Source organism: Papio anubis, chromosome 7 (genome assembly GCF_008728515.1).
Source record: "Papio anubis isolate 15944 chromosome 7, Panubis1.0, whole genome shotgun sequence".
In the NCBI taxonomy this organism is placed as follows: Eukaryota; Metazoa; Chordata; class Mammalia; order Primates; family Cercopithecidae; genus Papio; species Papio anubis.
Genome location: NC_044982.1, coordinates 39732767 through 39756112, shown reverse-complemented (window position 1 = coordinate 39756112; position 23346 = coordinate 39732767). Strand labels below are relative to the sequence as shown.

The window sequence follows — 23346 nt, the reverse complement described above, 5'->3', positions numbered from 1 at the left end:
TTTCTGTCCAATATTGTACAAAGTAAAAGAAATAAATGATACAAGCATTGAAAAGGACAAGTAATCTCCCATGATTACTACATGGGAATTATTTAAAAATCAGTAGTCTTTTAGAAGTAATGGAAGAGTTCATCAGGTTTGTTAGATAGAAGATCAGGATACATCAGTTGCTGTCCTATAAATCCAAGGCGTATTTTTTAAAGGGACCAAATTTCATATTTACTGTTTATTTCATGATGTAGAGATTGTAACTGTAGCATAGTTTCTGAGCATTCCTCATTTCATCAAAATGGATTTAATAAATGTCCAAATGGTGAAGATACTGTATTAGGTGCTATACAATAGGTTCTATACAGAATCGACCCTCTAGAAGTTTATAATTTTGGGGCACCCTGCACTAACAGATGGAAATACGCTAACTGTGGAACAGAAATAATAAGCCAATACATATATGAACAGTAAAATGTTTAGATTTAAGTTTAAAATTACAAAAAAAGAGACAACTTTATCTCAACCTTTTTATTATGAAAACTTTCAAACATATGCCAAATTAAAAGAATTTTACAGTGAATACTTTAAGATTCTACTGTTAACATTTTATTGTAGTTGCTTTATCACTTATCTGTCATCTATTTGGCCAAAAGAAATTAAAAAAGAAAAACACTGACAACATCTAGCATTGTCAGGAGAAGCAGCAACAGTGTGTTGATGGGAACGTAAATTGGTACAAACACTATGGAAAATTACTTTTATACAGTAAAACTGCACATCTGCTTATTCCTGTGACTCATAAAATCTGCTTCTAGCTATATACCCTAGAACATTAGCTTTCAAATGTTTCTGACCATAAGCCACAGTAAGAAATGTACTTAACATTGTAATTCAATACCCACATACATATGTGTATATATATGTATGTGTCTCTATGTATGTGGGTATGTATATATGCATATATTTGTACATAAACAATATGCACACACATATACAAAAGGCACAAACTTTTCTGTGTCAGTATTTATCCTAACTACCAGGAAAGCATTCTGATATTTTCTGTTCTGTTCTTTTTTAAAAAATGTGGCAACTGAAGTCAGTTTTTACTGCCCTATTAATTGGTCATGACCTACAATTTGAAGAACATTGTACTAGAGAAAGCTTTGCACATATGTAATATTGTACAGCATTGAAAATGAACTATGTAATATTGTACAGCATTGAAAATGAACTATAGCTATGCATATCAGCATGGAGGAATCTCACAAAACACAATGTTGAGTGAGAAAACCAAGTTGTATAAGAATATACACAGTGTGATTTCATTTGTGTATAAATTTCAAAAGCATGCTAAAATGAAAATCTACTTAAACATATGTGGAAAAGTATTTAAGTAAATGACTTATATAAGCACCACATGGATGAACCTTGAAAACATTAAGTAAAAGAAGCAAGTCACAAAAGGCGACATATTATATGTTTCCCTTTATGTGAAATGTCTAGAAAAGGCAAATCTGTATGGACAGAAAATAGCTTAGTGAATGCCTAGGGCTGGGAGTTGCAAGAAAATGTGGAGTGACTGCTAATGGGTATGGGATTTTTTTGTGGAGGGTGATGAAAATGTTATAAAACGGATTACCAGGATGATTGTACAACTCTGTGAGAGTATACTTTTAAAACTATTGAATTGTATCTTTTAAATGGGTAAATTGTATGGTATGTGAATTTTATATTGATAGAGCTGTTTTGCAAAGAAAGTAAGAGAATGTTTTAAAATTCAGGATGATAGTTATTTGGAGAAGGGACTTGAGATCAGGGCAAGGCACACAGTACTCTTTGAAGGTATCAGTGATAGTGTATTTCTTCACCTAGGTAGTAGGCACATCAGTGGGATTTTTATTGTTATTGTCTGTTTTATACACATGTCATACCTTGTTGTATATTTAATTTTAACAGAAATTTTAAGAGAAGCACTATTTTTCATATTATTCTATTCTCATGCCTGTTGTGATCAAGTTTAACATAGAATATTGAACTTCTAGTGTAAATCTAAATTAGACCAGTTTTCATCCAAATATGTCCTGTTTTTAAAAATTACTCTTTTTGTATTAAAATTTCAAAAAAAAATAGAATAAAAAGGTAACCATCCCATTATATAGTCTGTGGGTCAGGATATACTTAACTATAACCTGTTTGCTTTTCTTCGTCACCTTGCAACCACCCTAATTCACCTGTTACGTTTTTTGACATTATCTTAACTGTATTCCTTGCTTCCTGTCTTGCAACTCTCCAAAAAATTTTCTACTTTGCAGCCAGAAATATCTTTTGAAAATACACATATTAGTATGTTATTTCTCTGCTCAAAATTTTTTAGCAAAATCTCTCTCTCCACTGTAGAAAAAGTCTATGGATAAAGACTGAATTCTTTAAGATTACCTTCCAGGGCCTATATAATTTGTCACTGCTGCTTTTTGCATCAGCTTCCACGCACACTCGTTGTTGTTACCACACATATCAGGTTCTATTGTTAGCTTCTAAGTACTTTGTACATGCCATTTTCTCTGCCTTGAGTATTCTTCCTCCCCTCTTTACCTCTGTATAACACCTACCGGTTATTCAGGCAGAAGCTTAGATTTTTCCTTCCTTACAGAAGCCTTCTCTTAACTACTCCTGTCCTCCCTTACCTAAGACTAAAATACCCTTCCTATTGTTCCTGAAGGATTTTTGCTTCATATACATTTACATTTATTTAAAATATGTTTTATATTTTATATACATAAACAAAAACAAGGCGCTATGTAACATGCTGAATCAGATACATGAGAGAAAATAAACAAAGAATCAGTCAACTTGTATTTAGTGTTTGTTATTATCAGACTTTCTTTTCTTTATATCTTCTGTCATCCCCTTTCAGTTCATCTTAGACTATTATTCCTGAAATAGTGCTTTGTAATATTAGTAATAGCAGAATCCACTAATCATCCCCAGTGCCTTAAGAATACATTCTAGCTCTTTACAGTGAATTCATGACTTCTACTGTCTAATTCTAATGTACTTTTTTAAAGGAAAAATGGACCAAGTATTTATTCAATGCCTATTATGTACTAGAGTATACTGTACATTATATTTCAAAGATTATGTTCATCCTTTTAACAACTCAAGTTCTGGAAACTAAGGATTAGAGAAGTTTAGTGATGAAGACAGGATTACACTAATAGTAAATAGTAGTACCAAAATTCAAGCACAGTTTATCACAGCAGTTCTCAAACTTTTCCATGGATTAGATCAACTAGAGAATTTGTTAAAATACAGATTACTGGACCCCACCCTCATAGTTTTTTATCCAATATATCAGCAACGGAGAGGAGGGGGTAGGGGTAGTATGGGAAATTTTGCCTTTCCAACAAATTCCTATATGATTTATATGTTTCTGGTCCAGAGACCACAAACTGAAAAATACTAATCTATCAGACAGCAACATCTTTCCGCTGGTCCTTCTTACCTCACATTACTCCTCTATAAGTAAGCAAATGGATGCTTGCTGGTGAGAGACAATACACTCAAAATGCACTTGGTACTTTTTATAACTCTGTGCTTTTGCATTATTGTTTCCCTCCTCCTAAACTGCCCTTCTTTTTGGTTTTTGTTTTGTTTTGTTTTTTTGAGATGAAGTCCCACTCTTGTCACCCAGGCTGCAGTTCAATGGCATAATCTTGGCTCATTGCAACCTCCACCTCCCAGATTCAAGCAATTCTCCTGCCTCAGCTTCCAGAGTAGCTAGAATTACAGGCACCTGCTACCACACCCAGCTAATTTTTTGTATTTTCAGAAGAGACAGGGTTTCACCATATTGTCCAGGCTGGTCTCGAACTCCTGACCTTGTGATCCTCCCGCCTCGGCCTCCCAAAGTGCTGGGATTAAAGGCGTGAGCCACCACACTGGCCTACTTTTTTTTTTTAACCTATGGTACTTTATACCAATTTGTATTACTACTTACTATCTTGTGTTGTAGTTGTTTATATGCTTTAATGTTCTACATTTTACATTTATAAACTTCTTAAGCATTTGGGTTGCATGTATTCCATAATACTTAGTACAGATCTTTAGCTATTTGATAAATATTGGAATATGCTAAAACTTTGGAGCTTATAGGTTTTAAATTATTGAATGATATAATGTTTGTGAAAATACTTTATTAATCCTAAAGCATTATATAGAAGAGAAGTACTTCCTCCTTGCAGTGACTCTGGACATTCTGTAGGTGAAAAAGTATATCTCAAAATTAATTTTTAAACACTTCAAAGAGCTCAGGGAAATGAGAAAGAATAAGTAAATCTCTGATCTCATGTTTTGCCAAAATAAAAGGCAAAAAAAATTGATGGGAAGTAACAAATGTAATCTCCTGGCTATATAGCAAAACCTTTAATTATATCACATATGCATACATAAACACACACACAGAAACATAGTGGTTTGGATATAACTGTTGGTTATATTAGCACTGCTACTAGCATGTCAACCTAGAGCAAGTGAAGGATTATTGAAGACATAAAAAGCCTGGATTTGATTACCAAAAATTGGAATAAAAAGAATGAACTAAGTTTTCACTTGCCACTAACCTTCTAATGGAGGGAGTTACAACTTTCTTGGAAAATAAAATCCAACACATTTCATAATATGTGATAAAATTGTCACAGTGATGTCAGTAAGGATGAGTTCATGGACATTAATAAACACAGGATGGGATGAACTTACTGTATAAAGTTACAAAGATCCCAAAGCCATGTATTAATCAAATTCTTTGTACTCCAAATTATTTTTCCATATTTTGTAGGTAACTGTATTTGTCTTTCCTTCATAGAAATGTTGGGAGGATAATATGCAGTAATTGTTATGATAATATTTCTAGTTTTTAGAAGGAAAGGTGCTACAAACTTCTGGATGTAGCTAATACTGTATTCTACAAGGGGTTATTGTGCTCTTAGTTAAAATTCTAGATTTATTCAGTAAATTGCTAGATTTGCTTACATGAAAATAGAGAACTTAATATTGATGACATTCCAATCATATTGATATAATCAATTAGCTATCATATTGACAAAAAAGTACAATGTAGCATTTTAGTTTGGAAAGAAAAACAAAATTCCCAAGTAAACAGGAACATATTAAGAACTATATAATTACCCAGTGCCATTTTGTCACTAAAGTACTTTATCCAATTCTGACTGCCAGAACTAAAACAGATTTTGAAGAAATATCATTAAGATTAAAGGTCATAAAATAGCCTTAAAGTTTTTAATGAAACAATGAATAATTTTTCTAGTAAGAAGGCGGCCAGCAGTAAACAGTTTTGTATATATGGCAAGTTGTAAATAAATGGCAATCTTCTCTTTCAGATCGTAAATAGGACAAGAAGAAAAAGTAATAAAATATAGGACAGTTTTAGTTTATTTCAAAGAATAAGAGTGGTTAAAGAAAAACTCAAGACGTTCGGGGAAGAGTATTCTTACATTACTTTAAAAATACTGTAAAATTTTAAAAATAGCATAATCTCTTTGTTTTCAAATTATGAAAATGAGATAATGTTACCAGATCAAAGTAGCACAGCCAGTGAATGACAGCATAATTCCAGCTCTCATATGAAATCTAGGCCTTTGATCCTTGTCTCCAGTCTTCCACTGCTTTTCCATTTTTTATGTTTCTTAACCAGTTACTTTAAATGTGGCCTGGAAATTGACAATTATCTCTGAAAGACCTTTCTAGCTTAAAATGCCTGCGATTGGCTGGGCGCGGTGGCTCACGCCTGTAATCCCAGCACTTTGGGAGGCCGAGGCGGGCGGATCACAAGGTCAGGAGATCGAGACCACGGTGAAACCCCGTCTCTACTAAAAATACAAAAAATTAGCCGAGCGCGATGGCGGGCGCCTGTAGTCCCAGCTACTCAGGAGGCTGAGGCAGGAGAACGGTGTGAACCCGGGAGGCAAAGCTTGCAGTGAGCCGAGATCTTGCCACTGCACTCCAGCCTGGGAGACAGAGCAAGACTCTGTCTCAAAAATAAATAAATAAATAAATAAATAAATAAATAAATAAATAAAATAAAATGCCTGTGATTATCAATGGGTCTATTAATGAATGAGCTCTCCAACCTCTTCCCTTCTGCCATTCACTTGTGAAAAACCTTGTTTTACTTTAAAACTTACAGACTTCCTGAGAAGCAAGACCTTGAATCTAAATCTTAAGTGCTTTTTGTGTTAGACTTTTGAACATAAATAGCACTAAGCATTTTTAATACACTATCTCAAACTCTTAAACAATTGTATAAAATATGAAGAAGCTGAAGTTAGACAAAATAGGCAATTAGACTTGGTCAGATTACTTAAAAGTAGGTAACTTATTCTGATTCCACATTCAGTACATTTTTTCCAATTTGCCATACTAACCATAATGTAAAAACCTCAACCAGAATGCCTAATTTGTATAGCAAGCAGTGAATGTCTTAAGATAACAATTTTATTCCTAAAACAGTTGTTCACATGTAAAGTAAAATGATTGTTCTTTGTTGTTAATGTATTTAAACCGGACATTCATTGCAATTTAGTATTCATCTACTTTCTCTTTTCTTTCAGGCCTGTATGTGGAATCAGAGGGAAAACGCTCATAATTAACCTGCCAGGTAGCAAGAAAGGATCTCAGGTAAATCACCTGGACATATTAATGTTTTAGTGTAAGAGATTTTGACCAGCTGTGAAAGTTAGCCAGCCAAAAAGTTGGAGCACTCCACAAGACTGCCCTCACTTCTGATACCAGTTGCAGGATTCCCAAAGTCACTCTTGGATTCAGTAATTCAATGGAAAGACATAGAACTCACTAAAAACTGTTACACTTACAGTTATGGTTTATTATGGGGAAAAGATACAGATTAAAATCAGCCAAGAGAAGAAGTGCGTAAGACAACGTCCAGGAATGCTACCAAACACAGAGCTTCCCTTGTCCACTCCCTGTAGAGTCATGAATGCTTTACTCTCCTGGCATTCGTGTATGATAATATACTTTTAATATTGCCAATCAGAGAAGCTCACCTGAGTTTTTGATGTCCAGAGGTTTTTTTTTGTTGTTGTTGTTGTTGTTGTTGTTTCGGTTTGTTGTTGTTGTTGTTGCAGTTCATCATGTTTTGCCCATATGAATGACCTTTAGTCTTTAGTGCTTCCCAGAGATTGGATTGATAGCATTAGTCTCCAGTACGTTCCAGAACTGACACCATGTGGCCCAAAGTCCCCATCATAAGTCATATTGTTAGATTGTATGGTGACCAAAGCCATCAGGTAAACAAAGACGTTGCTGTCACACATGACATTCTGAGGACCTAGAGATCTCCTCCAACTAGTTAAGGGCAACCACTTTTACCCTCAGACTCTCTTAGGGTACTGTTAATTCTTCACTCTACAAGCTACCCGCTGGCCTTTGGCCGAGACTTTTTTTATTGTACAGCAACACAGTCATGTTTGTCTGGGCATCTATATTTACTATGGCATTTATGTGACAGACACAGCAGTAGCATCAGTGTGAATATGCCTAAGATTTGGCTGAGGCAGTGTAGGGTATGGTTAGATTTAGAGAAATAGCTAATCCATCCACTAAAGCCATTACATACATTTTCATAATTTTGTATAAATTCAATAATTTCTCACCTTAATCTACTACCAAAAATACTATTGATATGTTTGTACAGAACTATATATCATAGAAATTAGCTGATGGTTACCTAAGTGCAGTTCTTCCTCAGGCCAGTCATTTTCTATTGACATTATATCCTGAGGAGGCTTTAATTGAATTTCCCAATACACTTAGCCATAACCTAAAAAATAAAAGTCAAAAGATACTGGCACATTCTTAGAGTCCTTCTCAAACATTAACAGACCAGAATGTCTCCCAGAATGATGCTAATCAGGTTTGCAGGCTTATTGGATTCCAAAAATAGGAGTAGTCTCAGCAACATATGACCACTCTTTCAAGCATCTGTTACAGTTGAGCTAAGAAACAATGTCATCTCTTGTTCTGAACCTCTTTGGAAATACCAATGCAGTATTATTTCCCTTACTGCATAACCTATCCATTCATTCCTTTACCCTCAGCTACCATTCCTCCTTCTATTTATGCCCAAACTTTTCCACCTTTTAAAGAGTTGTAAGGTTTGGCCACTGTGCTAATTCAGATTGCCATTGGTAATACTAGTTTAGCAAGTTCCTCCTGCACAGTCTATTCCCATTCATATAGAGTAGGATTGTATCCCTTACTTTCATTTTAGCTAGCATAGATAACAATAACCAAGAGATTGTGTGTTTAGCTTCTTTCTTTATATTCTTCATCTCCTTATGCATCCAGTGAGACAACTTTTTGGGAATTATCTCCATTAACTAATCACAGTACAGAAGCAATTCCATACTGTGGTTGACACTGCCTTCACTCAGTGATCAAAGGTTCATAATCCCACACCCTCTCTTCACTTCCTAAGCCATTTATTTCAGTGAATCAGGGTCTTTCTAGAAAATCTTATTTTTGACACCAACTGTAAGGAGTTTTAGCCAACTGCAAAAAATAGCAACGTACAAATGTCAAGTACTCCACAAAATTGCCCTCACTTCTAACCCTAATTGCAAATTCAGGAGATCCTAAAATGACCTTCAAGTTTGGTAATTTACTAGCATTCATGGAACTCACAGAAGGCTGTTATACTCATGATTATTGTTCATGCAAGGAAAGAATACGGATTAAAGTCAGCCAAGGGAGGAAGTGCATAGGACAGAGTCTAACAGAAGTAACAAATGAGGAACTTCTGTTGTCCTCTCTCTTTGGAGACATGGACATACCACCCTTCTGGCATCAGTTTGTGATACCACACATGGAGTAATGCCAGCTGGGAATGGTCACCTGAGTCTTTGGTATCCAGAGCTTTTATTGGGACTCAAACACTTACTGCCAGTGTGGCTGACCTGTAATCTTTAATCCTAAAGTAAAGAGAAGCACCTGGGGGCCTTCCATGTAGAAAGTAGGGTCAGAAGGCCGAGTGCAGTGGCTCACGCCTGTAATCCCAGCACTTTGGGAGGCCAAGGCGGGCAGATCACGAGGTCAGGAGATCGAGACCACCCTGGCTAACACGGTGAAACCCCGTCTTTACTAAAAATACAAAAAATTAGCCAGGCGTGGTGGCGGGCGCCTGTAGTCCCAACTACTCAGGCAAGCCGAGTCGCACCACTGCACTCCAGCCTGGGCGACAGAGCAAGACTCCATCCCCCGCCAACCCCATTAAAAAAAAAAAAAAAGAAAGTAGGGTCAGAAGGCCAAGAAAGGGAATATGAATATATATCCAATTCACTTAGGAACTTTTATGCAGGTGCAAAAACTTAGTCAAAGTAGTCACAAGATTGTTTAATAGACAGATGAATGAAACTCCATGTTTACTGCTAGACACCAAAGCTTTGTGTGAAATCTTGAATTAACAGGGAGAGAGGAAGGGTAGCCTATACCTGTCTGTTCTTTTCGTGATCCCTTCCCCTCATTCCTGAACTGCAGTCTAACATTGTTAGACTGTCTCTGGTGCCCAAAGTCCATAGGCAACAAAGACATTCCTATTAGGCATGAAATTCCAAGGACCTAGAGATCACTCCCAGAAGCTGAGTGTAAAGACCAGACCTCTCCTCGGTCAAGGTTAAATTCTTTACTACACAATCTTTAACGAGTAAACTGATTGAGCCATACACAGATAGGCCAAAAGATTAGGCATCTTTCCCGATATTATGTAACCCTCCAAAAATTTTTAAGATTTTTTTTTTTACATCTTAGATTTTAAGCTATTACTTCAAATGTGAAAGAGAAAGACCTCCACCTATTCTGCAAATATATCTGGCCTTATGTTCTGGTTTTTAGGTTCTCACCTATTCTCTTTTGGTGATATATTATAGATAATAGTGAGCACCTCAGCAGCAGATTATATTCACTTTATGTAGTGCTCTTTACAAGCTTATTTTATATTTTGCATGCTGTACGATGTTACCTAGCTATACTTTATGATGATAGTTAGAACTTCAGCTCTCTGGACAAAATAATCTGATTCTCACATAGGTTGTTAGTTCTACTGCCCTGCTCTAACTAAAAATATGAAACCTCTTTCCTGCCTCTTTTTAAACAACTTCAGTACCAATAAATCTTTATTTATTCATTGTATTTTCCCCAGAAAAGGAGAAGGGATAGGAAAAGAGTCAGCATGTGTGTTTAAAAAAAAATGATTAGAAGATGGGAAAAGAAGTAGACAGTATAGCAACATCAACCTTCAAATAAACATTCCCCAGTGGTGGGGTCACCGAAGCCCAAAGGGGCTCAGTCTCCTGCAGTTCAAGAATGAGGGGCCGGGATTAGGAAAAATAACAGACAGGTACAGGCTACCCTCCTTCCCCATAAATTCAAGATTTCACACAAAGATTTGGTGTCTAGCAGTAAACATAGAGTTTCATTTGTCTGTCTCCTATTAAACAATCTTGTGGCCACTTTGATGTAAGTTTCTTGCACCTGTGTAAAAGTTCCTGAATGCCTTGGATATCAGCATTCATATTCCTTTACTTAGCCTCCTGAGCCCACTTTCTGCACTGAAGGCCCCCAGTTGCTTCTCTCTACTTTTGGATTAAAGATTAAGTAGATTTGGCCAGGTGCTGGGGCTCACGTCTGTAATCCCAGCACTTTGGGAGGCCGAGACGGGCCAATCACAAGGTCAGAAGTTCAAGACCAGCCTGGCCAAGATGTTGAAACCCCATCTCTATTAAAAATACAAAAAAATTAGCCGGGCGTGGTGGTGAGCACCTGAAATCCCAGCTCCAGCTACTCAGGGTGCTGAGGCAGAGAATTGCTTGAACCCGGGCGGTGGAGGTTGCAGTGAGCCGAGATGGCGCCATTGCGCTCCAGCCTGGGCGACAGAGTGAGACTCCGTCTCAAAAAAAAAAAAAAAGATTAAGTAGATTTGACCCATCCAAAATACAACAGTTTCTTCAGTGTTTGGCATGAATCACATCAAGAAATGGTCTTGACTCAGGAGATTGGGAACAAGGAATGGAGGGCTCCTAGTTTCCTCAGGATTTTTGCATAAATCATTTAAGAGTTGTAGAAATAACCCAAGAATTAAATGTGTATGTGTGTGAGTATGTAGGTTTTCTCTTGGGGAGGAAGGGATGGAAAACAGGGTAGTATACAAGTTTTTAGAATATATTTATTTATTTATTTTTAGAGACAGAATCTCACTGTGTCACCCTGGCTGAAATGCAGTTACACAATCATAGCTCGCTGCAGTCTCAAACTCTTGGGCTTCTTTCCTATCTTTTCTGTCTTTCCCATAATGCATCTTTAAACTACCAAGTTGTATATTGAAATTTTACTTTTTAAAAAATGCAGTGCATGCTTTTCTTTTTTTTAAGAGAATCTGAATCTGACCATCCATGCCTGTCCTCAATCTTTTTTTTATTATTTTTCCATAAGTTATTGGGGTACAGGTGGTATTTGGTTACATGAGTAAGTTCCTTAGTGGTGATTTGTGAGATCCTGGTGCACACATCACCCGAGAAGTGTACATTGCACCATATTTGTTGTCTTTTTTTTTTTTTTTTTTTTTTGAGACGGAGTCTTGCTCTGTCACCCAGGCTGGAGTGCTCTCAGCTCACTGCAAGGTCCGCCTCCTGGGTTCACGCCATTCTCCTGCCTCAGCCTCCCGAGTAGCTGGGACTACAGGCGCCCGCCACCTCGCCCGGCTAGTTTTTTTGTATTTTTTTAGTAGAGACGGGGTTTCACCGTGTTAGCCAGGATGGTCTCGATCTCCTGACCTCGTGATCCGCCCGTCTCGGCCTCCCAAAGTGCTGGGATTAGAGGCTTGAGCCACCGCGCCCGGCCTCATATTTGTTGTCTTATCCCTCGCCCCCCACACTCTTTCCCGTAAGTTCCCAAAGTTCATTGTGTCATTCCTATGCCTTTGCATCCTCATAGCTTAGCTCCTACATGTCAGTGAAAACATACGATGTTTGGTTTTCCATTTCTGAGTTACTTCACTTAGAATAATAGTCTGTAATCTCATCCAGGTCATTGCAAATGCTGTTAATTCATTCCTTTTTATGACTGAGTAGTATACTATGATGTATCATAGTTTATCCACTCATTGATTGATGGGCATTTGATCACGATTTTGCGATTGTAGATTATGCTGCTATAAACGTGTGTGCAAGTATGTTTTTTGAATAATGACTTCTTTTCCTCTGGGTAGATACCTAGTAGTGGGATTGCTGGATCAAATGGTAGTTCTACTTTTAGTTCTTTGAGGAATCTCTGCAGTTTTCCATAGCTGTTTCACTAGTTTACATTCCCACCAGCAATGTAGAAGTGTTCCCTGTTTACCACATCCATGCCAACATCTACTGTTTTTTCATTATTTGATTATGGCCATTCTTGCAGGAGTAAGGTGGTATTGCATTGCAGTTTTGATTTGCATTTCCCTCATCATTAGTGATGTTGAACATTTTTTCATATGTTTGTTGGCCATTTGTATATCTTCTTTTGAGAATTGCCTGTTCATGTCATTAGCCCACTTTTTGATGGGATTGTTTCTTTGTTTTTTCTTACTGATTTGTTTGAGTTCGTTGTAGATTCTGGAATTCAGTCCTTTGTCAGATGTGTAGATTGTGAAGATTACAAAACACTGCTGAAAGAAATCATAGACAACACAAACAAATGTAAACACATCACATGCTCATGGATTAGCAGGATCAAGAATGTGAAAATGACCATACTGCCAAATGCAATTTTCAAATTCAATGCACTTCCCATCAAAATACCACCATCATCCTTCACAGAGTTAGGAAAAACAATTCTAAAATTCATATGGCACCAAAAAAGAACCCGCATAGCCAAAGCAAGACTAAGCAAAAAGAACAAATCTGGAGGCATCACGTTACCCGATTTCAAACTACACTATAAGGCCACAGTCACCAAAACGGCATGGTACTGGTGTAAAAATAGGCACATAGATCAATGGAACAGAATAGAGAACCCAGAAGCAAAATCAAAAACTTACAGCCAACTGATCTTCAACAAAGCAAACAAAAACATAAAGTAGGGAAAGGACACCCTTTTCAACAAATGGTGCTGGGATAATTGGCTGGCCCTATGTAGGAGAATGAAACTTGATCCTCAACTCTTACCTTATACAAAAATCAACTCAAGATGGATTAAGTACTTAAACCTAAGACCTGAAACTATAAGAACTGTAGAAGATAACATTGGAAAAACACTTCTAGACATTGGCTTAGACAAGGGTTCATGACCAAAAACCCAAAAGCAATCGCAATAAAAACAAAGATAAATAGCTGGGACCTAATTAAACTAAGGAGCTTTTGCATGGCAAAAGGAACAGTCAGCAGAGTGTATGTTTTTATAGCACTGTAGTTCCTTAGCTTATGGAGAATACTGTAATATATGTTATGCTTACTTCATGGCATATTGCTAAGACAATGTTTTACATATGATTCATTCTTGAGATTGATGGAGGGAAATGCAGATCCAAAATCACAAAACAATTTGATTGCCACCATCTTATATAATTACAAAAGTGCTTCATCTTAATTTTTTTTCTTTCTCTTGCATACAGGAATGCTTTCAATTCATACTGCCAGCTCTACCTCATGCCATTGACCTTTTACGTGATGCCATTGTAAAAGTAAAGGAGGTGCATGATGAACTAGAAGATTTGCCTTCCCCACCACCCCCTCTTTCCCCTCCTCCTACTACCAGCCCCCATAAACAGACAGAAGACAAAGGGGTTCAATGTGAGGAAGAGGAAGAAGAGAAGAAAGACAGTGGTGTTGCTTCAACAGAAGATAGTTCCTCATCACATATAACTGCAGCAGCCATTGCTGCCAAGGTAAGCCTAATGAGAGATACTCAAGAGGCCTAAAGGACCCACAGGTAAATGTACTGGTTTCATCTGTTTTCCATCACATCCCTCCCTACATTTAATACTTCTTCAGAGAACCCTAAAAAAATAACTGGGATGTCCATGACACTTCACTACTATGTTTCCTTCTTGATATAGATTCCTTGAAGGCACTGAAATTTATTCTGAGTTCTGAGGCATTACTGATGAGCTGTTGCCTATTGAAGTAATAGCTACAATGATATACAATGTGACATTTTAGAACTCTTTGGAGATGTCATTTTTGTGGACATATTAAATATATAATGTTTATATATTCAAAATATCAAAACTTCACAAATTCTTGAGGGAACAGAAAACTGAAGGTAAAAGACCTTAGATGATTCAAGAAAGGAGTTGGGAAAGATTAATAAAGATTTTTAAAGGGACAAAGCTTTTCAGCAATTGTTGAATTTTTCTTAACTAATAACTTATTCAAATATTACTTGACACAAATTACCCTAGTGGCAAAGATAGGAAATGGATATATTTGCATCTTTAATTTAATAAAGTAATAAATATTAGGACAATACCAAAGTATTACAATTTCTCTTTGGACAACTCCACGGGTAAATATACTACCATGAGTTACTTGAGTAAATTTAACTGTCTTAAAGTTATAGAACATGGTTTATTCTTCATACCTACTAAAGTCCACCTAGTATGCCTTAATATCTTCAGAAAGTAGTATATCAATTCTGGAGATTATGATTTTTCATTAAGAGCATAAAGATTGAAAATTTAATTGCTATATGAAGTAATTCTCAGAGTTTTATGGATTATCCAGTTATTTTGGCTATGAGCATAGTGAAGTATTTTTTTAACAACATATAGATTAGAATCATCGAGAAATCCTTTTGAAGTATCCATTCAGTGACCCAGTAAGTGCTTACTTAAGGCTAGTAAGTATTTAAGTTTTGTGTGTTTTTTTAATGAAACTAATTGGTGAAATGGGTGCATTTTTAAATCATTATATATTCTTTTTCCTTTACTCTGAATTAAAAGAGTAAGAAGTGCCATAAATTTCAATCTTAGGAGAGAAGCTTATGGCATTTAAAATCTAAGCTGATTCTGTCATTCTACATTTGGAAAATGTTAGCATTTCATTTTTCCATTTGTTTTTACCTTTTTTCCTTTTTAGTCATTTTGTTTGTATAGTTTCATGTTTTCCTGTCACTATATTCATAGTTGTTATGTGTTGTGCATTAGAAGCATCCATTCTACACCAGTCCTGCTGTTGTCATGGCACACGGTGAACAGCCCATCCCTGGTCTCATCAATTATTCCCATCATTCAACAGATGAACGGGTAAGACAAGAGGCTTTTGCATTAATGATTTTCCAAATATGTATTCTGCTTCCTGTCCTTGGAGATAGGCTGTAACATATGGAAGATGTGTTGTTTTATTCTGATGGATTTTCAACATTGCTTTCTTGTGAAAGTGTAAGTGCCATTGAGTATATCCATCAAGGAATTTAATAGAGTTTCTCCTGTGACTAAAGTATTCTGCTATCATTAAGATTCTGTCATTTGTGACAATGCACTTTTCTCAAATGACTAGCAAGAAATTCATTGCTCAGAAGTTATTTTTGTCTTACCAATTTCATCAGATAGCTTTAAATAAATTGCCTGGCTTAAAATTACCTCTTAAGAGAATCACTTTGAGTCTTAAAATCTAGACAGATTGGTCAAGCAAATAGTTGATTTGTATTAACCTTCCTATTTTTTCTCATGATTTTGCATCTCTTTTTTTTTCTTCATTCATTGGGCTCTCATTACAACCATTTGCAGAGTTGAATTTTGATATAAATTCTGTGATTCCTCATCATAAGTAAACTTTTTAGGTGCATATTTGTTTATTCAGTCACTGGCTCAATGATAGCTTGCAAAAAATGCCAGGTTGTAAAAGATTAAACTGATACATAAAAATCATTAAACACTGATAATTTAGACATTGGATGTAAAAAAAAAAAAAAAAAAAAAAACTGATCTAAGTCCCTAATATGGATATAAACTGAGAGGGACAGAGAAGAAAAAGAAATAATAAAGGCTTTAAATACTTAGGAACCAAAACACCCAAAATTTGGAGAGAAAAAAACCAACAACTTAGCATCCACAGTCTCTTAGAAGATACTACCAAATGAAGACTTTTTAAAAATTTTAATTTTGTGGGGTACATAGTAGTGGATATATTTATGGGGCATGTGAGACATTCTGATACAGGTATACAATGGATAATAATCACATCAGGGTAAATGGGTATCCATCATTTCAAGCATTCATCATTTCTTTGTGTTACAAACATTCCAGTTGTATTCCCTAATTTATTCTAAAATGTACAACAAATTATTGCTGATTGTAATCACCCTGTTGTGCTGTCAGAACTTATCCATTGTATCTAACTATATTTTGAGGTACCCATTAATCATCCCCATTTCCCACTCCCCCTCCCCACCCTCTCCACCCTCTGGTAACCATCATTCTACCATCTTTATCTCTGTAAGTTCAATTGTTTTAATTTTTAGCTCCCACAAATAAGTGAGAACATGCAAAGTTTGTCTTTCTGTGCCTGGCTTATTTCATTTAACAGTGTCCTACAGTTTCCATGTTGTTGCAAATGACAGGATCTCATTCTTTTTTATAGCTAATCAGTACTCCATTGTATATATGTACCCCATTTTGTTTATTCATCTGGTGATGGACACTCAGGTTGATAATGTTGCAGTACACATAGAAGTGCAGATATCTCTTCAATATACCGATTTCCTTTCTTTTGGATATATACCTGGTAGAGGCATTGCTGGATCATATGTAGTTCTGTCTTTAGTTTTTTGAAGAACCTCCATACTATTCTGCTTAGTGGCTGTACCAATTTACATTCCCACCAATAGCGTACAAGTGTTCCCCTTTCTCCGCATCCTCACCAGCATTCATTATTGGCTGCCTTTTGGATAAAAGCCATATTAACTGGGAAGAGATTACATCTCATTATAGTTTTGATTTGCATTTATCTGATGATCAATAATGATGAGCACCTTTTCATGTACTTGTTTACCATTTGTATGTCTTCCTTTGAGAAACATCTATTCAGCTCTTTTACCCATTTTTAAATTGAATTATTGTATGTTTTTTCCTATGGAGTTGTTTATATAGTCTGGTTACTAATTCCTTCTCAGATGCATAGTTTGCAAATATTTTCTCCCATTTGTTGCGTTCTCTTCACTTTCTTGATTGTTTCCTTTGCTATACAGAAGCTTTTTAACTTGATATGATCCCATTTGTTTGTTTTTTCATTGGTTGCCTGTGTTTATGGGGTATTACTGAAGAAACCTTTGCCTAGTCCAATGTCCTGGTGAGTTTCCCAATGTTTTCTTTTAGTAGTTTCATAGTTTCAAGTCATAGATTTAAGTATGTAAGTCTTTAATCCATTTTGATTTGATTTTTATATATGGCAAGAGATAGGTATCTAGTTTTAATCATCTGCATAAGGATATCCAGTTTTCCCCGCACCGTTTATTGAAGAGACTGTCCTTTCCCCAATGTATGTTCTTAACCCCTTTGTCAAAATGAGCTCACTGTCCATACATGGATTTGTTTGTAGGTTCTCTATTCTATTCCATTGATCTATGTGTCTGTTTTTAGTTCCATGATGAAAATGCTTTTTCAGCTACTATAGCTCTGTAGTATAATTTTAAGTCAGGTAGCATGATTCCTCTAGTTTTGTTTTTATTTTTGCTCAGGATAGCTTTGGTTGTTCTGGGTCTTTTGTGGTTCTGTATAAATGTTATGATTATTTTTTTTGTTTCCATGAAGATATTTTGATAGGGATTGCATTGAGTTCATAGATTGCTTTGGGAAGTATGGACATTTTAACAATATTGATTCTTCCAATCCATGAACAAGGAATGTCTTTCCTTTTTGTGTGTCCACTTCAGTTTCTTGCAAAAATGTTTTATACTTCATCATAGAAATCTTTTACTTCTTTGGTTAAATTTATTCCTATGTGTTTTCTTTGTAGCTATTATAAATGGGATTACCTTCTTAATTTCTTTTTCATATTGTTCACTGTTGGCATATAGAAATGCTACTAATTGGCCAGGCGTGGTGCATCACGCATGTAATCCCAGCACTTTGGTAGGCCGAGGAGGTTGGATCACCTAAGGTCAAGAGTTCGAGACCAGCCCAACCAACAAGATGAAACCCCATCTCTACTAAAAATACAAAAATTAGCCTGGTGTGGTGGCAGGCTATAGTCCCATCTACTCAGGAGGCTGAGACAGGAGAATTGCTTGAACCTGGGAGGCAGAGGTTGCAGTGAGCTAAGATCTTGCCACTGCACTTCAGCCTAGGTGATGGAGCAAGACTCCATCTAAAAAAAAAAAAAAAAAAGATATGCTACTAATTTTTGTATGTTGATTTTGTATCCTGCCACTTTACTGAATTTGCTTATCAATTCTAATGGTTTTTGTTGGAGTCTTTAGGTTTTTCCAAATATTGTATCATCTGCAAGGGAGGATAATTTGATCTCTTCCTTTCCAATTTGGGTGCTTTTTATATTTTTCTCTTGTCTGACTGCTGTAGCTAGCACTTCCAATGCTATGTTGAATAACAGTGGTAAAAGTAAGCATCTTTGTCATGTTCCAGATCTTAGAGAAAAGGCTTTCAGTTTTTCCACATTCAGTATGATACTAGATGTGGGTCTGTTGCATATAGCTTTTATCATGTTGAGGAATGTTCCTTCCATACCCAGTTTTTTAAGGGTTTTTATCATGAAGCAATTGAATTTAGTCAAATGCTTTTTCAGCATCAAGTGAAATGATCATATGGCTTTTGTCATTCATTCTGCAGATATGATGTATCACATTGATTGATTTGCATATGTTGAACCATCCTGCCATCCCTGGGATGAATCCCACTTGGTCATGATGCATGATGTTTTTAATATGTTGCTGAATTTGGTGTACTAGCATTTGGTTGAGGATTTTTACATCAATGTTAATCAGATATTGGCCTATAGTTTTCTTTTTTTGATGTGTCTTTGTCTGGTTTTAATAGCAGGGTAATACCGACCTTGTAGAATGAGTATAGAAGTATTCCTTCCTTCTGTGTTTTTCAGAATAGTTTGAGTAGGATTGGTATCGGTTCTTCTTTAAATATTTTGTAGACTTCAGCGGTGAAACTATTGGTTCTTTTCTTTGCTGGGAGACTTATTATGGCTTCAATCTCATTACTTATTGCTGTATTCAGGTTTTGGATTTCTTCATGGTTCAATCTTGGCAGGTTGTATGCATGTAGGAATTTATCCATTACGTCTAGGTTTTCCAACTTATTGGCATATAGTTGCTCATAGTAGTCTGTAATGATTCTTTGAATTTTTGTGGTATAATTGTGATGTCTCCTTTTTCATCTTTGATTTCATTTATTTGGGTATTCTCTCTTTTCTTCTTTGTCTGGCTAAAGATTTGGCAATTTTGTTTATCTTTCTTAAAAAAAAACTTTTCATTTTGTTGATCTTTCGTATTATTTTTTGTTTGTTTTAATTTCATTTGTTGCTACTCTGATCTTTATTTCTTTTCTTGTACTAATTTTAGGCTTGATTTTCTCTAGCTTTTCTAGTTCTTTATCATGTGTCGTTAGGTTGTTTATTTGTAGTTTTTCTACTTTTTTGATGTAGGTGCTTATTAGTATAAACTTTCCTCTTAGTACTGTTTTGCCTATCCCATAGGTTTTGGTGTTTTGTGTTTCCATATTCATTTGCTTCAAGAAATTTTTAATTTGCTTCTTAATGTCTTCAGTGACCCACTGGTCATTCAGGAGCATATTGTTTAATTTCCATATGTTTGTATCATTTCCAAAGTTTTTTTTTTATTGATTACTGGTTTTATTCTGTTGTAGGTTAGATAAGATATATATTATTTCAGAGTTTTGAAATTGTAAAGACTTGTTTTGTGGCGTAACATATCATCTGTCCTTGAGAATGATTCATGTTCTGAGGAGAAGAATGTGTATTCTGCAGCCATTGGATGAAATATTCTATAAGTATCTATTAGATTTATTTGATCTGTAATAGAGATTAAGTCCAGTGTTTCTTTTTTTTTTTTTTTTTTAAAGACAGAGTCTTGCTTTGTTGCCCAAGCTAGAGTGCAGCAGGGCATTCTTGGCTCACTGCAACCTCTACCTCCAAGGTTCAAGCGATTCTCCTGCCTCAGCCTCCCGAGTAGCTGGGATTACAGGCACACGCCACCATGCCCAGCTAATTTTTGTATATTTAGTAGAGACGGGGTTTCACCATGTTGGCCAGGCTGGTCTCAAACTCCTGGACCTCAAGCAATCCACCTGTCTTGGCCTCCCAAAGTGCTGGAATTATAGTCCTGAGCTACCACACCCAGCCTCAATGTTTCTTTATTAATTTTCTGTTTGGAGAATCTGTTCAATGTTTAAAGTGGGGTGTTGAAATCTCCAGCTATTGGTATATTAGGGTCTGTCTCTCTCTTTAGTTCTAATAATATTTGTTTTATATGTCTGGATGCTCTAGTGTTGGTTGCATATATGTTTACAATTGTCATATCCTCTTGCTGAATTGATCCCTTTGTCATTATAAAATGACCTTCCTTGTCTCTTTTTATAGTGTTTGTCTTAAAATCTATTTTTTCTGATATATGTATAGCTACTGCTACTCTTTGGGTTTCCACTTGCATGGAGTATCTTTTTCCATCCCTTTATTTAGTCTGTGTGTGTTTTTATAAGTGAAGTGTATTTCTTGTAAACAACAGATTATTAGGTCTTGTTTTCCAATCCATTCAGCCATTCTGTGTCTTTTGATTGGAAAGTTAAGTTAATTTACATTCAGTGTTATTATTGATAAGTAGGGACTTACTACTGCCATTTTATTATTTGTTTTGTTTTTTTCTGGTTCTTTGTGCTCCTCTCTTCCTTCCTTCCTGTCTTTCTTTTTGTGAAAGTGATTTTCTCTGGTGGTATGTTTTAATTTCTTGCTTTTTATTTTTTGTGGAACTATTGTAGATTTTTTGGCTTGAGGTTACCATGAGCCTTGCAAATACTATCTTATAACCCATTATTTTAAACCAATGACAACTTAACTCTGATTGCTAGGAGTTAAGAGCAAGGAGACAACTGATAAAAACTCTACACTTTAAATTCATTCCCCTACTTTTAAACTTTTTATTTTTTCTATCTATATTTTATAATACTATGTCTCAAAAAGTTGTAGGTTTTTTTGTTGTTGTTGTTGAGACAGGGTCTCACTGTATTGCCCAGGCTGGAGAGTGATGGTATAATCACGGCTAAGTGCAGCCTCGGCCTCTTGGGCTAAATCAATCCTCACATCCCAGTCTCCCAAGTAGCTGGGACTACAGGCACGCAACACCATGACCAACTGATTTTTGTATTTTTTGTAAAGACAGGGTTTCACTATTTTGCCCAGGCTTGTCTCAAACTCCTGGGCTCAAGCAATCCACCCACCTTGCCCTGTCTAGGCGCTAGATCACAGGCATGAGCCACCATGCCTGTAGTTACTATTTTTTAGATCATCTCTTAGTGGTCCTACTCAAGATATGAAATGAGTAATATATACATCACACTTAACAGTGTTATAATATTCTGTATTTGGTGTGTGTATTTACTGTTACCAGAGAGTTTGGGGCCTTCAGATGATTTCTTATTTCTCTTTAATATTCTTTTCTTTCAGATTGAAGAACTCCCTTTAGCATTTCATGTAAAATAGGTCTGCTGTTGATGAAACCCCTCAGCTTTTGTTTATCTGGGAAAGTCTTTATTTCTCCTTCATGTTTGAAGGATACTTTCACGGGATATAATTTTGTAGGATAAAAGGTTTTTTCCTTCAGCAGTTTAAAATTTACCATGCCACTCTCTCCTAGCCAGTAAGGTTTCCACTGAGAAATCTGCTGCCAGATATATTGGAGTTCCTTTATATGTTATCTGTTATTTTTCTCTTGATGCTTTTAGGATCCTTTCTTTATCCTTGATCTTTGGGAGCTTGATTATTAAATGTCTTGAGGTGGTCTTCTTTGGGTTAAATCTGCTTAGTGTTCTATAGCCTTAATGTACTTGAATATTGATGTCTTTCTCTATGTTTTGAAAGATCTTTGTTAATATCTCTTTGAATAACCTTTCTACCCTGATCTCTCTCTCTCTTTCTCTCTCTCACACACACACACACACACACACACACACCTCTCTCTCTCTACCTTTTCTTTAAGGCCAATAACTCTTTGAGGCTATTTTCTAGATCCTATAGGCGTGCTTCATTATTTTTTATTCTTTTTTCTTTTGACTATTCTGACTGTATTTTCAAATAACCTGTCTTCAAGCTTACTAATTTTTTTCTGCTTAATCAGTTATGCTGTTGAAAGACTCTGGTGTATTCTTCAGTTTCTCAATTCAATTTTCAGCTCCAGAATTTCTGCTTGATTGTTTTTAATTATTTCAGTCTCTTTGTTAAATGTATCTGTTATGATTCAGAATTCATTCTCTGTGTTATCTTTCATTTTGTTGAGCTTCCTCAAAACAGCGATTTCTAATCTCTGTCTAAAAGGTCACATATCTCTGTCACTACAGACTTGGTCACTGGTGCCTTCCTTACTTAGTTCATTTAGCAAAGCCATGCTTTTGTGGATGGTTTTCATGCTTGCGGCTGTTCATCGATATCTGAATATTTATTCTAATCTTTGAAGTCTGGGCTTATTTGTACCCATTCTTCTTGGGAAGGCTTTGCAGATACTCAAAGGGAATTAAATGCTGTTATCTAAATCTGGTCACTGAGGCCATGTGTGCATTAGGGGGCACCCCAAGCCTAGTAATGTTGTGACTCTTGCAGAGGTGCTCTGACTCTTATAGAGGTACTGCCGTGGTGGTCTTAAATAAGATCCAGGAGAATTCCCTAGATTACCAGGCAGAGTCTTATTTTTTTCCCTTACTTTCCCCCAAACAAGCCGAGTTTCCCTCTTCGCACTGAACTGCCTGGAGTTGGGGAAAGGTTAACGCAAGCAGTCTTGTGACCATGACCACTGGTACTGTGTTGGGTCACTCCTAAAACTAGTATAGTACTGGGTCTTGCCCAAGGCCTGTGGCAGCTATTTTCTGGCTGTTGCTGCTGTTTACTGAAATACCAAGGGATCTTTAGTCAGCAGGTAAGGAATCCTGCCAAGACCAGGTCTTTTTTTTTTTTTTTTCAGTGTAGCAGGTCCCCTTCTGGCCCAAGGTGGGTTTAGAAATGCTGTCCAAGAGCTAGAGCCTGGGATGGGAGGCTTTAGAAGTCTTCTTGGTGTTTATTTTACCAGGTTGCAAGACAAAGTCCTCTTTACTTTTCCTTCTCC

The 23346-nt window shown here is 36.2% G+C and overlaps 1 protein-coding gene across 16 annotated transcripts in view; it reads left to right on the top strand.

The window, feature by feature from the left end:
* The window catches only part of GPHN (gephyrin), a 429045-nt gene that overhangs the window by 141301 nt on the left and 264398 nt on the right, over window positions 1-23346 (top strand). For 10 of the 16 annotated variants that reach the window (XR_004185388.1, XM_021941883.2, XM_031669113.1 and 7 more), the window contains 3 exons: window positions 6618-6684; window positions 13667-13939; window positions 15200-15298. Coding sequence is in view for 15 of the 16 variants with exons in the window: in XM_021941883.2 (XP_021797575.2) it covers window positions 6618-6684; window positions 13667-13939; window positions 15200-15298 (439 nt within the window). In the remaining variant the exon portion in view is untranslated. The remainder of the gene's footprint in view (window positions 1-6617; window positions 6685-13666; window positions 13940-15199; window positions 15299-23346) is intronic. The other 6 variants (XM_031669110.1, XM_031669114.1, XM_031669112.1 and 3 more) reach the window with 1 other exon arrangement.